Consider the following 14613-nt stretch of genomic DNA (forward strand, 5'->3'; position numbering starts at 1 on the left):
GTTTTTGCAATGTTTTATGACTCTATCACTATATGAGGTTGATAAAAGATTTTAAGTTAAGATATTGTAAATGACTTTAATAACTATTTTATATAAGAATATTTTGAATATATAACTTTTGACTTTACTTTTAAATATACGGATCTAAAATTATTTTGCTCATGCATTAATATATTCATTTTTTTTCTTGATTTATGTACAGACATTCAGAAAATAAGAAATTTGTACCTTAGGTTATGGGGAATATAATTTTCATTTTTAAAACTACTGATTTGTAGTTTAAATTCAATATTTTATGAAATTTCTATTAATATATCCCTAAGTTTATTCACTTTTTGATATTATGCCACTCCCTTTTTAGAAAAATCACATGTGTCCCTAAATCAAAGGTGTTTACAAGCAGGTGTAGTGGGTGCATCTGTATCTTCATTTTCATAAATAAGTATTCCCTCTGTCCTTGATCTTTGTGCCAAAACCAAAAGACAATAATTGACCGGGACGGAGAGAGTACAATTTTGTACAGACAAGGAACATATTAATTATACTGGTTCGTAGTATTTTTTAGAAAGCCAAAGGCTTGATGCATATACTAGGTAATTTTCATGCAAATATTGTTATCATTTGTGTTATGTATATTTTGTCCATGACAAAAGAAACTATTACATTTGAACCGCAATTCCAATCGTTACAAACTTGGATCCGTCACCCTGTCTTTATGCACCTCATTCTACCAAATCCTAAAAACGCTTCAGCGGTTCAGCCTTATGAAGTTTATCACTAATTAATTGGCAATTTGTTACTCATTTAGTTACAAGTTTATTAAGTTTATCAATTGATTGGCAATTTGTTACTCAAATCCCAGTTCCTGATCCGGTTACTTTGCATGATGAAGATGGGGGTCATATTTCTCCTAATCATAATATTTTGGATACTAATGCTGATTTGATTGAACAAGCGGTTCCTATTGCTTTACCTAATGAAGGGCATCCACATCAGCATGATATGGATCCACCAGGTAATGATATAAATCAAGGTGAGCATGTTCAGTGGCCTCATGGTGACCCGTATAATGTGTATCGTGGACAAGGTGAATTCGAATATCCTTTTAATGAAACTGATTTTATTTTAAACTCTATTCGAATACGAGTTCAACAGGAGTCTCATAGAGCTTTTCTTGAAAATGATGCTCGGGGTTATGAGCAATATTTGGATGCACCAGAACTCTTACCAGTTATGTATCATGATCCTATGGTTAATAATATGGATCATATGGCTCCAAATGCACAGAAACCTTTTATTCCTGAAAATTCTTCAACTGCTAGTGAGGCATCAACTCCTGAATGGCCTTTAATTTCCTCGAGCTCTGACACTATTGCAGCTATCCTCTCGTCTTCTAGTCCTTCTAATTCTGATGCTGATATTTTTCATGATGCTGTTGATGATTTAGCTGCCCTGCTTAATTCTGGTGACCCTGCTGGTTCTTCTCAGAGTGAGGGACATCTCCTATCTTCACAACCTCCTCGTGTATCCAATAATTTTCTTCAGTATGGACATGGGTCATCTGCTGGTATACCCCTTTCGTCTTTGGCAGGAGCTTCATCTTCTCATCAGGGTAGGGGCAAGGATTTATCTCTTTTGGCTGCTACGTTACAGAATACCATTGATTGTCCTTTAGCTAGCCCTAAAAGGAAGTCGTTTTCGGATCCTGGTGTTTCTCAAAAGCTTTCTAATGCACTATATGAACATATTGAGCTGTCAGCCAATACGAGTAACGAGAAACGCAGGAAGGTTGCTGTGGGTGAGACTTCTAGTTCTGCAAAAGGATTTCATTTGGTTATCCGTGATCATGAGGTTATTATTTCCTGTAGCAGTTCAAGTGGTGATGAAACTATTGCTATGTCAAGTGGTGTTGCGGGGATTGACCAAAATCAATCCTCTCTTGCTTTATGAAGTGTCTGGCATGGAATTGCAGGGGTCTTAATGATCCGCTCGCTCCTGCAATTGCCAAAATAAGAGCGTTGATTACTAGTAGTATGTATGATATGCTTTTCTTTTCTGAAACTAAGTGTAGTAGTGCTACTGTTTCTTCTTTATTTGGTCGTTTTGGGTTTGTAAATTCGGAAGGTGTTGATGCCTTAGATGCTAAGGGAGGCTTGTGGGTTGGTTGGAAGGCCTCCTGGAATATTAGTTGTATCGTTAAGTGTCAAAACTATGTTATCCTTAAGATTAATATATGTCCTATTAGCTTTTGGTACTTGTGTTGTGTCTATGGTCAACCCAAAAAAGAAAAACGAGTTGGTGTATGGCTGGAGCTTGAGCATCACTTAGGTCTTCTTGATTCTCATTTTGTCCTTGTTGGTGACTTTAATCAAGTGGATGATAATGAGGACAAACTAGGGGGGAGTACAGGCACTATCTTTGGAGCACAGTTTTTTCTTGAATGGAAAGGCAGGAATTTATTATCAGACATTGCTTTTAAAGGTCCTAAATTCACATGGTGTAATAACAGGAAAGGTGTTGCACGAGTGTATGAGCGGCTTGATAAAGGACTTGCTTCTTTAACATGGTCTTCTCATTTTCCTAATACGGGTATTCTACATCTTCCTATTCAATGTTCGGATCATGCACCTATTATTTTAGATACGGAAATGTTGTCTACTCAACGTCGGTTCCACTTTAAACTTGAAAGTTGGTGCTTTGCTTATGATGAATGCCTTGACATTCTTAAAAACGAATGGTTCAAGAGGGATAAGGGGTCACCTTCATTTAAGCTTCTACGTAAATTGAAACGAATACGCGGTGCTTTCAAGCAATGGACTTTTTGCAAAAGAAAGGAATGGACTCAGAAATGGACTGATTTTGATGAAAAATTGAGTATCGAATTACAACAAATTTTTGATGGTGGTGATGAGGGTGCTTACGAGAATTACCATGCAAATCTTCTGGAATTTAATAAGGCAGCTATGTTATTCTGGAAACAGCGTGCGAAATTAAATTGGCTTAAAGATGGAGATGCATGTACGAAATACTTCTTCAATTGTGTAAGGGAAAGGCATAAGCAAAATCAAATTTTTGGAATTCAAAGGCAAGATGGTAATTGGACTTTTCAAGATACTGATATTCACTTGTCTTTCGAGCTGTACTTCAAGAATATTTTTGAAAGTGGGATAGTTCATGAATCCTTTGCTTCGTTTCTCGAGACATCTCGTTCTATTTTTGCTAAACTCTGGTTTAAGTTAAATAGTGATCAACATGATGTTATGGCCAAACCGTTTACAAGGAAGGAAGTCCGTAAAGCAGTTTTTCAAATGGGTTCCAATAAATCGCCCGGTCCAGATGGTATTCCTGGTCTATTTTACCAGAAATATTGGTTTTATATCAAGCAAGAAGTGACGGCTGCGGTTTTATCTATGCTAAACACGGGCAATATCCTTCGGGCTCATAATCGAACCTCTATTACGCTCATACCAAAGACGAATAGTCCGGAGAAGGTTGAACATTATCGCCCCATAAGCCTATGCAATGTTATTATGAGAATTGTTTCAAAATGTATTTCTAACCGGCTGAAGGTTTTTATGCCACAACTAGTCGGGGAATTTCAGAATGGTTTTATTCCGGGACGATCTATCATGGATAATGTTTTAATTTCTCATGAATTATTCCATCATATTAACAAGAAGACTGTTGGCAAAAAAGGTGTTATGGCCATCAAAGTAGACATGAGCAAAGCCTATGATAGATTACGCTGGAATTTTATTGAGGCTACACTTCTCTTTATGGGTTTTCCACATCATATTATTCGGTTAATTATGAATTGTATCAAAACAGTGTCCTATGAGATACTTATCAATGGTAACCCAGGAAATGCTTTTCTTCCAAAATCAGGTATTCGTCAAGGGGACCCATTATCTCCTTATTTGTTTGCCCTTTGTACTGAAGTCCTCTCCCAACTTTTACTTGATGCTGAAGAGTCACATCGGATAACCGGTGTGAAAATATGTCGTGAGTCTCCGTCTATTTCTCATCTCTTATTTGCAGACGATTCTATCTTCTTCATGCGCGCGGATACACGACAATGTCATCAGTTACGGGACACTTTGGATCTTTTTTGTCGCCATTCGGGTCAACAAATCAACAACAGCAAGTCGGCAGTGACTTTCAGTCCAAATTGTAATCTTCGAACCGTTACTAAATGTTTGAAAATCCTTAATATTTCAAGTGGCAAAGAAATGGGACTATATTTAGGTCTGCCTACAGAATTTGGGTCTAGTAAGAAGGAGATTTTTGCTTCAATCATTAACAAGGTCTGTAAGCGAATTTTCAGTTGGAAGAACGCCTTTTTATCTGCTGCTGGTCGTCTTACACTTATCTGCTCGGTTTTATCTTCACTATCTCTTTACTCTCTATCGGCATTTAAAATGCCGGTAAGTGTGTCATCTAAGATTGATTCTTTGATTTCACAATTTTGGTGGGGTGGAAATCAAGTAGGGAATGGTATTCACTGGTGCAGTAAATTGTTTACGCATTCGTCCAAAGTCAATGGAGGCCTAGGCATTCGGAATGTTGGATGTGTCAACCAAAGTTTGCTAGCTAAAATTGGATGGAAAATTATTTCTAATACTGATTGCTTACTCTCGCGGGTGTTAGGGTCTAAGTATCGTATTACGAAGGGTAATGTCATGAACCCTTCCTTCGTTATGAATGGATCTTTTTCATGGGGTGGCAGAGGTATTAAATGGGGCCTTGAATTGTTGAAGGATAATCTGGCCTGGCAGATTGGGTTCCCGTCCAGCTTGGATATTTGGCGTGATAAGTGGATCCATGGCGCGTCTTTAGCCCATATGTTGTCACTAAATCCTTCTGAGCTATTGCTTAAACCGTGTTTATTGGTTTCTCTCTTGCAAACACAATCTGGTGATTGGGATCATGAGAAGGTCCTTCTTTTATGTGGTCCAGATGTTTTGCCTTTTGTCCTTTCGACTCCTATCCCATTGGCGGATGAAGCTGATCAAGTATACTGGACATTAACTTCTAGTGGGAATTATTCTACCAAGAGTGGGTATGCTTTGGCTTTCTCTAAGCTATGGAATGCGAATGCAACTGCTAAGGATAAGAGTCGTATGGTTGCTTCGTCTATTGTGTTCTGTCGCAAAAGGCTATGGAGTCTTCCTATCCCTAATAAATGGAGAATTTTCTTGTGGAAAATTTTGGCAAATTCCTTACCTTGTGGGGAGGAGGCGCGTAAACGGAATTTTCAATGGTATTGTTATTGCCAAACATGCTCCGCTACTTCTGAGATCCTTGAATCCTTGGATCACTTGTTTCGTGATTGCCCTCTTGCTTCCCGAATTTGGGCTGCTTCGACCCTGGGTATTCGAACTTCGGTTGGGAGTAATATCCCTATTCAACAATGGGTTCTTAATTGGTTAAACTTGTTGTCCAAATCCCCAACTCCTACGCTTTCCATCTCCTTTTTCGTGAGTACTTTATGGCACATATGGTGTGCGCGCAATCGCCTTATCTTCCATGATACTCCAACTGATTACTATGATCTTCTTAATCGTATCAGTAGGGATGCACACAATAACGTGCAGGTTGAGAAAGAGCGAGGTTCAGTAATGATTGACATCGTTCCTTCAGCTCCTGAGGAGATGCAAATTTCTGCTCTTTTACGAAATCATTTCCCTATTTGTTTAATTGGGTCAGTAATTTGCTCGGAGCATATTCGTCTTAAATGTGATGCTTCATGGAAATCTACTATGAGGGCTACTGCCGGGTGGTTTTTCAAAACTAACAATGGAGTTCTGTGTAATGTTGGAAAGAGCTCCTTTTGGGCAAAGACTCCTCTCCAAGCTGAGGCTATTGCTTTGATGACTGCTTGCCGGGATGCCATCTCTCTGGGATATCGACATATTGATGCAACCTCGGACTGTTTAAATCTTGTCCTCCAGTTGAATGGTGGAGCGACTATCGACTGTGCAATTGCTCCCATTTTACGTTCTCTACTTTCCTTATTATCTTCATGTCATTGTTTTTCTCTTAGTCATTGTCCTAGGTCCCTTAATGGGATTGCTCATGGTATAGCAACCGCTATACCTTAAGTTAAGCAATCTTTTTCTTTCTGACAAAAAAAAAAAAAGTTTATTACTTCATCCGAACGGTGCCTAATTGATTGGCAATTTGTGTCTCATTTAGTTACTAACGTGGACTCAAAAAAAAGTTTTTATTGTGCACCTCTCTTGACAACTTCTCTACCATATAGCCTTGTTGCTATTGGGGAAATCTATTTTTAATAACTATCAATTTAGTTATTCACATAGAGAACAAGAGTTAGCTCAAATGATAAAAACTCTCTCACCCCATCCATGAAGTTGGAGGTCGATTCTCAACAATGCGCAAAATTCACCACCATTGTTGATGGCAATTCTAAAATTTCACAACACCAATTTGCTGGAAGAAAATGGGACAAGCACAAAAACCCCATGCCAAATGACAGTTAATTGGGATAAACCTATAGAATTGTCTGGCACAACATTTTTGTGAGAAGACGAAAAAATAACAGAATAGCACAAGGTTATATATTAATATTAGCAAGTTCTTCACTTTTTTCCGCCTTCAATTTGATGCATGCATAGAACCCGTACTAAAAAGCACCACAAAGTTGTAACAAACCAAAAGAAATGAATTTAAGAGTACACAGAAAACTAGTTCTATCCAAAATCTTCAGGCAGTGATTTTCTGAACTTTGTTTGGGCGACCGGCAGGTGACGACCTATTATCGCGAGAGCGTCCATGTCTTCCACCACCTCTGTTGAATCTTCCTCCTCTGTTTTACACCAAAACATCATTTTCAGTTCCACATTGTTTGCATCATGATGATATCACAAACTAGTCTTTACAATTCCGAATCAAGATATTGTAAACTAGTCCTAAAAGCTTAGGATAAGGAAATAATTTACGAAAACACACACCTTCCTCGGTTTCCCTTGTAAGATTTCTGGTTTCCTTGAATTTGGCTCCAATATTCCTTCTCGGCATCACCTAAACCATGTGAATAAATATAAATATTTTTGTGTTTCTCCGACTATTCATGAATAACAGCCAAGACAGTGTATAATCTGACTTCATATTGCATCGCGTACCCATATGGCCATATCCAACACTCGAGTACTTGACATATCAACAAGGATAATAGCAGAATGACATTTGGAAACTTCATGCCAAACAAAAACATGAGCACCTTTATAAAACATAGCTGAAGCCGACATTTAAACAAGCCTTGGTTGAATACTTCTAACCGAGTCTAAGTTACTAAACCATAGTGGGGCATATCAGGCCTATCAGCCTATCACATTAAGAGGGAGGCATATACACTAGCATTTGAACAAATTATGAGTGTTGGGTTAGACTGCCCCCTCAATTTCAGTTTGACAAAAGGACAAATTTTACAATTGCTAGGGAGACATTCTTTTGGGACAACCTAATAAGAAAATGGGAACAATGAAAAGCAATTAGAGCCTAGGAAATAGGCCGTCTATATAATCTGCCTCCAAGGCTTGCAAAATCAACCTAGTAATCTAAATGACAAAGTTTATATAAAGGCTGGAGACATGTTAAAACTAAACAAGAAATAATTGTTGCATACCAGAGACAGGTTCTAGAATGGCAATGAAGTTCTTCACAACTAAACCACCCTCATCGTTCAATACTGCAACAGCACGAGCTTTCTGCGATGCTTCTGGTTCATCAAACCGGATGTAACCTGATTCTTCTCCCATCTTGAAGTCAATGTACTTCAGACCAACAATCAGATGGGAATGGATAGTGTCAGTACAATAGGGGAGTGATTGGGGAATGATAAAAGAACATATTGGCCAGATGTTATTAGGCAGTGATAGAGGGGCGATCAATGCTATAAGAAGACAAGTGCAGGTAAGAGGCAGCAATTAGATACTACATAATAATTTTTTCTTTAGAATGATACTTATAATTGGCGTTTTATTAGTACGTTTAGAAATGAAGCACATACACAAGTAAGACAACCATAGGTGATTGGAAGGTGTTTTTGGCTTTACTTAAAATTACAGGCCCATGTGACTTCTATTGTATTGTATGAATTACCCATCAAAAAAAGAGGGATATACATCAAAAATTCAAAACACAAAAAAAAAAAAGATGGACTACTTCATACAAGGTTAAATGATCAAGCATGAAGTTGGGATAAATTCTTACCTTGACAGTGCCAAATTTCTCAAACAAAGCCTTCAGATCTTCACGAATAACAACATCCATGTTATCCTTGTAGGATGCCATTGTGGTCTTTGCTTCAACAACCTTTTCTCCATCCTTTTTCTCAGCACTTTCAGAAGACTTCTCACTATCCTCACCCTCCTTCACTTCCTTGTTAGGAATGCTTTCATCACTAGCTATTTCCTTGATTCCCTCAGAATCATCTTTTGGGTTTTCTGATTCCTGGTCTGCTGCATTTGTCGCCGTTTCACCATCTGTCTTGGATGCCTCCATCTCACTGAGATGCTCTTGTGCCCCATTCTGCTTGGAGTCACCTCCAGAAGACTTGCTCTTTAGTTTAAATGCTACAATCAGGCCTTTAGTGTAGCTGTACATGCAAAAAAATCATTAGGAACTAATGCAAGGGAGCATTCTTCTGTGAAATACTTTCAATCTTATTTTCCTTCATATAGAAGCACAAGTAATCGACATACCTGGGTTCTTCAGGCGCTTTACGATTACCCTGCCCTCGAGTCTTTTCATACTCCTCTGTTTGCTTCTCTCTTTCAGCATCAAAGTCTTTCCTAAAAAAGGCATAAACATATTACTCCTAAGTTTGACCATTAGGTACACACCGAATTCAAAAAGGCAAATTCAACATTGGAGTACACACTTCACACGATACAAAAATACCGCAAAAAATAATAAAAACTGATAGAACCATTGTGAAACTTAGCATACTTTGGTCTGAGCTCTAGATCAGCCCCAGCATACGCCAAAGTTTGCTTCAAAAGTTTCTCTGCATCTTCCTCCGAGGAAAACTCAACCAGAGCGGTGCCACAAAACATTTTGTTGTTCGAAACATGCTTGGGAAGTCGGACACTGTTAACCTGAAAGAAAATATTGATGCACGAAATCACACAATTGAATTCTGATGTTCTAATCTGAAATTCATAATCACGTATCAACATAGATAATGTTTTTCCAATCCAACCTGTTTCCATCAATTATGAAACAAAACCAACGTTCAGCTATCAAAGGTAAGTTACTACTTTGAATTGCTGCACATATACTAGCATGTTCAAACTCTCTAGACACCTAATATTGTGCAGCCTCAAGACAAGGGTACACTGGATAAGCAGTTGGCGTAGACAAGGAGTGTCAGTGCAGCTTTTCATTAGATCACATAGAATTGAGTGTTTCATATAAATAAGGCCAATGGGCTTTTAATCCTACTTGTCTCATAGGCAAAATGAGAAAGTAAGCTACCTTGCCATGTTGAGTGAAGAGAGCCTCCACATCTTCAAGCTTCACATCATAAGGTAGTGGGGAAGCAGCAACAGTCCTCGTATCAATTTGTTCAATTACCTCTTCTGGTTTAACAAGTTCGGTTTTCCTGCCAACCTTTTTCCCTGAAAAAGATCAATGACTACGTAAAAAGAGAGCTTCCACCAACTACATAATATGAAGTAGGAATTACAAGCTTTATAATCGAAAGGCATAAATTGTGGAGTAAGAAACATGTAGACAGATAGACATGTAAACTTTCATGCTACATAACATCACACCAAATCAGTTCCTATGTTTCTCTGACTTGAGTTGAGGATATGTATTGGACAAGTGCCTAACAAAGTGGTGCAATTGGCATCACTCAATCATTTAGAAACAGGAACGCTGCCGATAAATGAGGGTAAGTATGCGAGCTCCTTGAAAAAATAAATAGTTATAACTGATCTGTGTTTAATGTGAAACAGAGAAGTGCGGGGGAAATAAGTCTTTAAATCATTAGTTATCATATTATACTGTTGTCATGTGGACGTCCCTTTATGAGTCAACTAGGAGAAGTTCATAGTGTAAGGGTTGGATACGGATTCCATAAGCGTATCATTAATTGTTATATAGGACACGAGTGCGACTCCAAAAGTGAGGAACATTGGTAACAAAGATTGATCAAAAAAATATTCTCACATTGGCCTTGTCTCAAGCATTGTGTTCTACGAGCAGAAATCTTCTGAAAACAAATTAGACCTCTATGCAACAAATACAATTCAGCTCGGTTAACAACAAATGATCAAGATATAATCTTTATCAAACAAACGTAAAAATACAAGTCTAAGGCCACGGAAAATTTAAACAACAACATATCTCAACTCGACCATCACTAATAATTTAATTAGATACATTAACTGTGGAACTATAAAGGTATACAACAAAGGCTACCAGCAAGTTCACTCTAATAACCTGTCAAAAACATCAGCAATACAAGCTTCAAAAACTAGATATCTTATGACAAAAACTACCAGGAAGTTGACTCTAATTACTTCCCCGGTGAACACAATCTTAACCATGACATACAAACTTAAACCACACAAAGTAATCTGGAACTAAGAACGCGAACATGAATAAGTTATCAAAGTAAAGAATAAAATACGAACCATCATCGGAAATCTTGAGAAAATCAGAAGTCCTCAAAGTATGAGCCACAGCTTGAACAGTGGCTTCAGGAACCCCATCAGCTTTAACATCACCCAAACCCAAATGCGTTCTCATCCTTGAGAATGAACATATTAATGGCAAACTCACCACTTTAAAACAATACAGTTAAGTTGAACAAATCAGAAACTAATAAAGCACCAAATTTTTGTCTCAAAAACAACTACAGTAACCAAAAAAAAAAAAATGAAGATTGAAAAAAGGATACTGCCATCTTGGGTTTCACTGATGGTGGTCCTCAAAAAGTTGTCTCTAGGAAGGTTACTGTCACTGAAATAAAACTCAACCTGAAAAATAAAGATTTTAAAATTAAAAAAGGCAATCAAGTTTGAATTGAAATGAAGGAGATATGAAAAGGGTATTTGATAGAAGTATACCTGACGGATGACTTTCTTGACGGTTTCTTCATCTAAACAGGAGGTTTTCGTTGCCATTTTTTTAAATGGAAAAATGGAAGTGACGATGAACTGCAACTTTGCGAGGTTGTGTTACAAAAAGGGTTTGTTTACGATGGGGAGAAGAGAGACCAGTTAGGGTTTTAGAAAGAAATGTATTTATATTTATATTTATTTGAGAAACGAAACTAATTTTTGGAAGTTTTAAACAATGTGTCGCCGGTTTTGAACCCGTAAAATAAGGCACGATTAGACTTTAGCCCATTAGCCCATTATTGAATCGGACTAGACAACATTGGCAATGTTTTGAGGACCGGTGACGCTTATCGTATCAGAATGAACACGGTTTAGAATGAGTGAGCATATGAGCTATAAACTTGTGTTTTCAATTGATAAAAGTGAACTATATCGGCCGAGAACAATTATATAACAAAAATATGTCCTCATAAACTAAATAAATGTTCCTTTGGTAGAAATCATCAATAACAATTGCACAATCACTCTCGATAATGATTTTTGGATAGCGTGCTTGTTTTGCCTCTTCGATTTTCATTAGCATCGCTTCAACTTCTGTCATTTTAGGGTCCCTCAAGCTCTTTTGTATCGTCACACCATTTCCACGTTTTCTACGTCGTCTCTATAAGTAGCCCCAATACCACATTTATCACGTTGATCATTGATGTGTCCATTATAACGACATTTATTCCATATACTTCGTTTAGCTTAACTACTGGGAGCTACTTAGCAGTGTTTTCCCTAAATTTGTGCTTTTGGTATGTTGTTTTGGACTTTACAGGAATTGGCGCTTTGGGTGCGCTTTTCTAGATTATGTTACATACACTAGGTAAAGCGAGAGTTTTGGACCAAGAATTGAACTACTAAAAGGACTCAGAGACCAAAGATTAAGAGGGTCGTAGATAGAGACCTCATGCTTTGATGATGTTAGGATGACCAATTGATCGGTTTTGCTGATTACCGATTGGTTTGATGCTGTTAAACGATCAGTTATGGTGTTTCCGTGGGCTTTTCTTTGTGGCTCATTTTTAATATAAATAGCTTAATGTTTTAAAACTAATTTACGCTTATTCAGATTTTAAAAACCCTACCTGTTTTTTCTGGCTTAATTTCAGCTCATTTAAGTTCAGCTCAGCTATATTTAGTTTAGTTCAGCTTCATTCAGTTTCAGCTTATCTCTTCATAAATTTACTCTTAGGCCCTGTTTTTTCTGACTTAATTTCGGCTCATTTCAGTTATGTTCAACTTCATTCAGTTAAGTTAAGTTCAGTTCAGTTCAGCTCATCTTTTCACAAGTTAACTCTTACTTGAGTTCAGTTCAACTCATCTTCATTTAGTTCAGTTCCGCTTTATTAAGTTCAGTTCAATTCAGCTCTTTTCAGCCGAAAAGAACAGGGCTACTTTAGCTACATTCAGTTCAACTCAGCTTCATTTAGTTCAGTTCACTTCAGCTCAGCTTCATTCAGTTTAGTTCTGTTTAATTCATCTCCTTTCAGCCGAAAAAAACAGGATCTAAGTATAATTTTTAGGGTTAATTAATGTTAATACTCTGAATTATAGAGATGTTGCTCAAAATACTACCAACCTTATTTTAACTACCAATAAAACAAACTAGCCATCCCTTCACTTTGAATAGAATTGATGTTTTGTTAACCTGTTACAACCGGTAACTTTTTCCCCTTTATTGGTCTTCATCTTCTTCTTTTACCTTTCTTTCTCCCTTTTCCAGTTTCATCTTCCTCATTTACAAAAGCGAAATTAAGACCTAATTCCTCAATTTCCCTTTACAATTCCTGCGAAAAGAATGTTATAGCAAGATTATTTACAATAAAGCATGGCTAATTCCCCAATTTCATATATCCATCTAGCACCACCCTCAACCATGAAAGCCGCCATTTCCTCCCACCATTGCAAACCTCTAACATCACCCTAACTCTTTGTAACACCCCCATACTCCAAGTGCCTTACCAGGACCACTCAGGTATAAGGATGCCACCATCTCGGTTACCCGAGGCATGATAATCATAAGACAATGAAGAAACATACTTTATTAAATAAGTTTAAGTGATTACATTATAAAACCAAAGCTAACAAAAGGAATTACAAGGTTCTCATACGGTCTACTAAAAAAACTATCAAAGCTACTAGACTTCGTCGACACACAATGGAAGACTTCTAACCGCCACGTGATGACTCATCCCAGCTATCCCATACGCGTCATATCATACTGCTCAATAACTGCTCACCACCCCCGAATGGATCACCACATTTTAAAACATTTAAACGGGTCGAGACTAATCACACAATTCAATACATATATCCACAATAAGATAAACAGTAAATGAACCGTCACACACACACACACACACCACCAACTCCCATCGTCTCAATCACCGACCGTCCACTTTGGACCCGCCACCGATGGGGGACCGCAACCGTTCCCACCTAAGCCCCGCTCATCATCCATACCGATCGATAACCCCGTCCATTAATGTGCACATCCCCTTTCGTGGCGGGTTCCACGAAGGGCGAAACTAGGGCGTGAGATCACTCCCGCAAGTGACCCCACTCAGCCGAGAACGCATCTCGAGAACCATCACAAACACAACCACAATCACAATCACAATTACAATTACAATCACCATATCAATCAACTAACTACAACACATCACCAATATCCCATTATGGGACTAATACTGAGTAGGAAATCCTACCTGGATAGCACAACACGCAGACGGTATCTACAGTTGTCTCAAAACGCCTCTTCTATGAACTCTCCTCCTACCATACAACACATAGATACTACTATTCAATTACTATTCATAAAAAACCCCCAATTCCTAAATTAGGGTTTCACTAATCTTAACAAAACATTATATAAATTACATTAAAAGCTTACCCTCGACGCAAGGAATCCAACGACACAAACTACGATGCAAACCGACCGTCGAACTCCGGAATTGTCAAGAACGCGATTAGGAAGAAGACAAGTTGCTTTCTCTCTTAAACAGGTTTTAGGTTTTGTAAAAAGTGATTTAGAACAAAGACGAATTGGTTTAAATACCTTAATCGCGTAATTAACAAAACCCGAGAAAACTCCCCCGTAAAACCGGACACTCGATCGAGTACCCAAGGTACTCGATCGAGTACCCCTACTCGATCGAGTACCCCGACTACTCGATCGAGTACCCAACAGTCGAAACTATTTTATTTCGCAACTTGCCCTTACTCGACAGAGTAAGGGCTACTCGATAGAGTACCCCAAGACTTATAAATACGGAGTATTACAGTCTTCCCTCCTTAAAAGGAACTTCGTCCCCGAAGTTCAACCCATACATAAAAACAACTATACTGACTCGACCAAGACACAACAACTTAGCTAAGGACTCGAGAACTCGACCGAACATAGAACATGAACTCTTAACCCCCATTCTACCAACTATGTTTACTTCCACAACATGACTCACTATATCGTATCTAC

The 14613-nt window shown here is 38.0% G+C and overlaps 2 protein-coding genes across 2 annotated transcripts; one reads left to right on the forward strand and one right to left on the reverse strand.

Annotated features, from left to right (window-relative positions):
• The first annotated feature begins 1946 nt into the window (after positions 1–1946).
• Positions 1947–6101, forward strand: LOC141601910 (uncharacterized). The gene has a single exon (XM_074422216.1). The coding sequence runs from the start codon at positions 1947–1949 to the stop codon at positions 6099–6101; it is 4155 nt and encodes a 1384-aa protein (XP_074278317.1).
• Positions 6102–6556: 455 nt separating this feature from the next.
• Positions 6557–11307, reverse strand: LOC141600228 (la protein 1). The gene is made up of 10 exons (XM_074420416.1): positions 11100–11307; positions 10931–11009; positions 10665–10814; positions 9499–9641; positions 8971–9119; positions 8724–8813; positions 8233–8617; positions 7646–7793; positions 6972–7041; positions 6557–6826 (listed from the first exon to the last, which is right to left on the reverse strand). Exons 1-10 carry the CDS (start codon positions 11154–11156, stop codon positions 6724–6726), a joined length of 1374 nt encoding a protein of 457 aa, XP_074276517.1. The 5' UTR covers positions 11157–11307; the 3' UTR covers positions 6557–6723.
• Between the last annotated feature and the right edge of the window lie 3306 nt (positions 11308–14613).

This window comes from Silene latifolia, chromosome 9, assembly GCF_048544455.1.
Source record: "Silene latifolia isolate original U9 population chromosome 9, ASM4854445v1, whole genome shotgun sequence".
Taxonomy (NCBI): Eukaryota; Viridiplantae; Streptophyta; class Magnoliopsida; order Caryophyllales; family Caryophyllaceae; genus Silene; species Silene latifolia.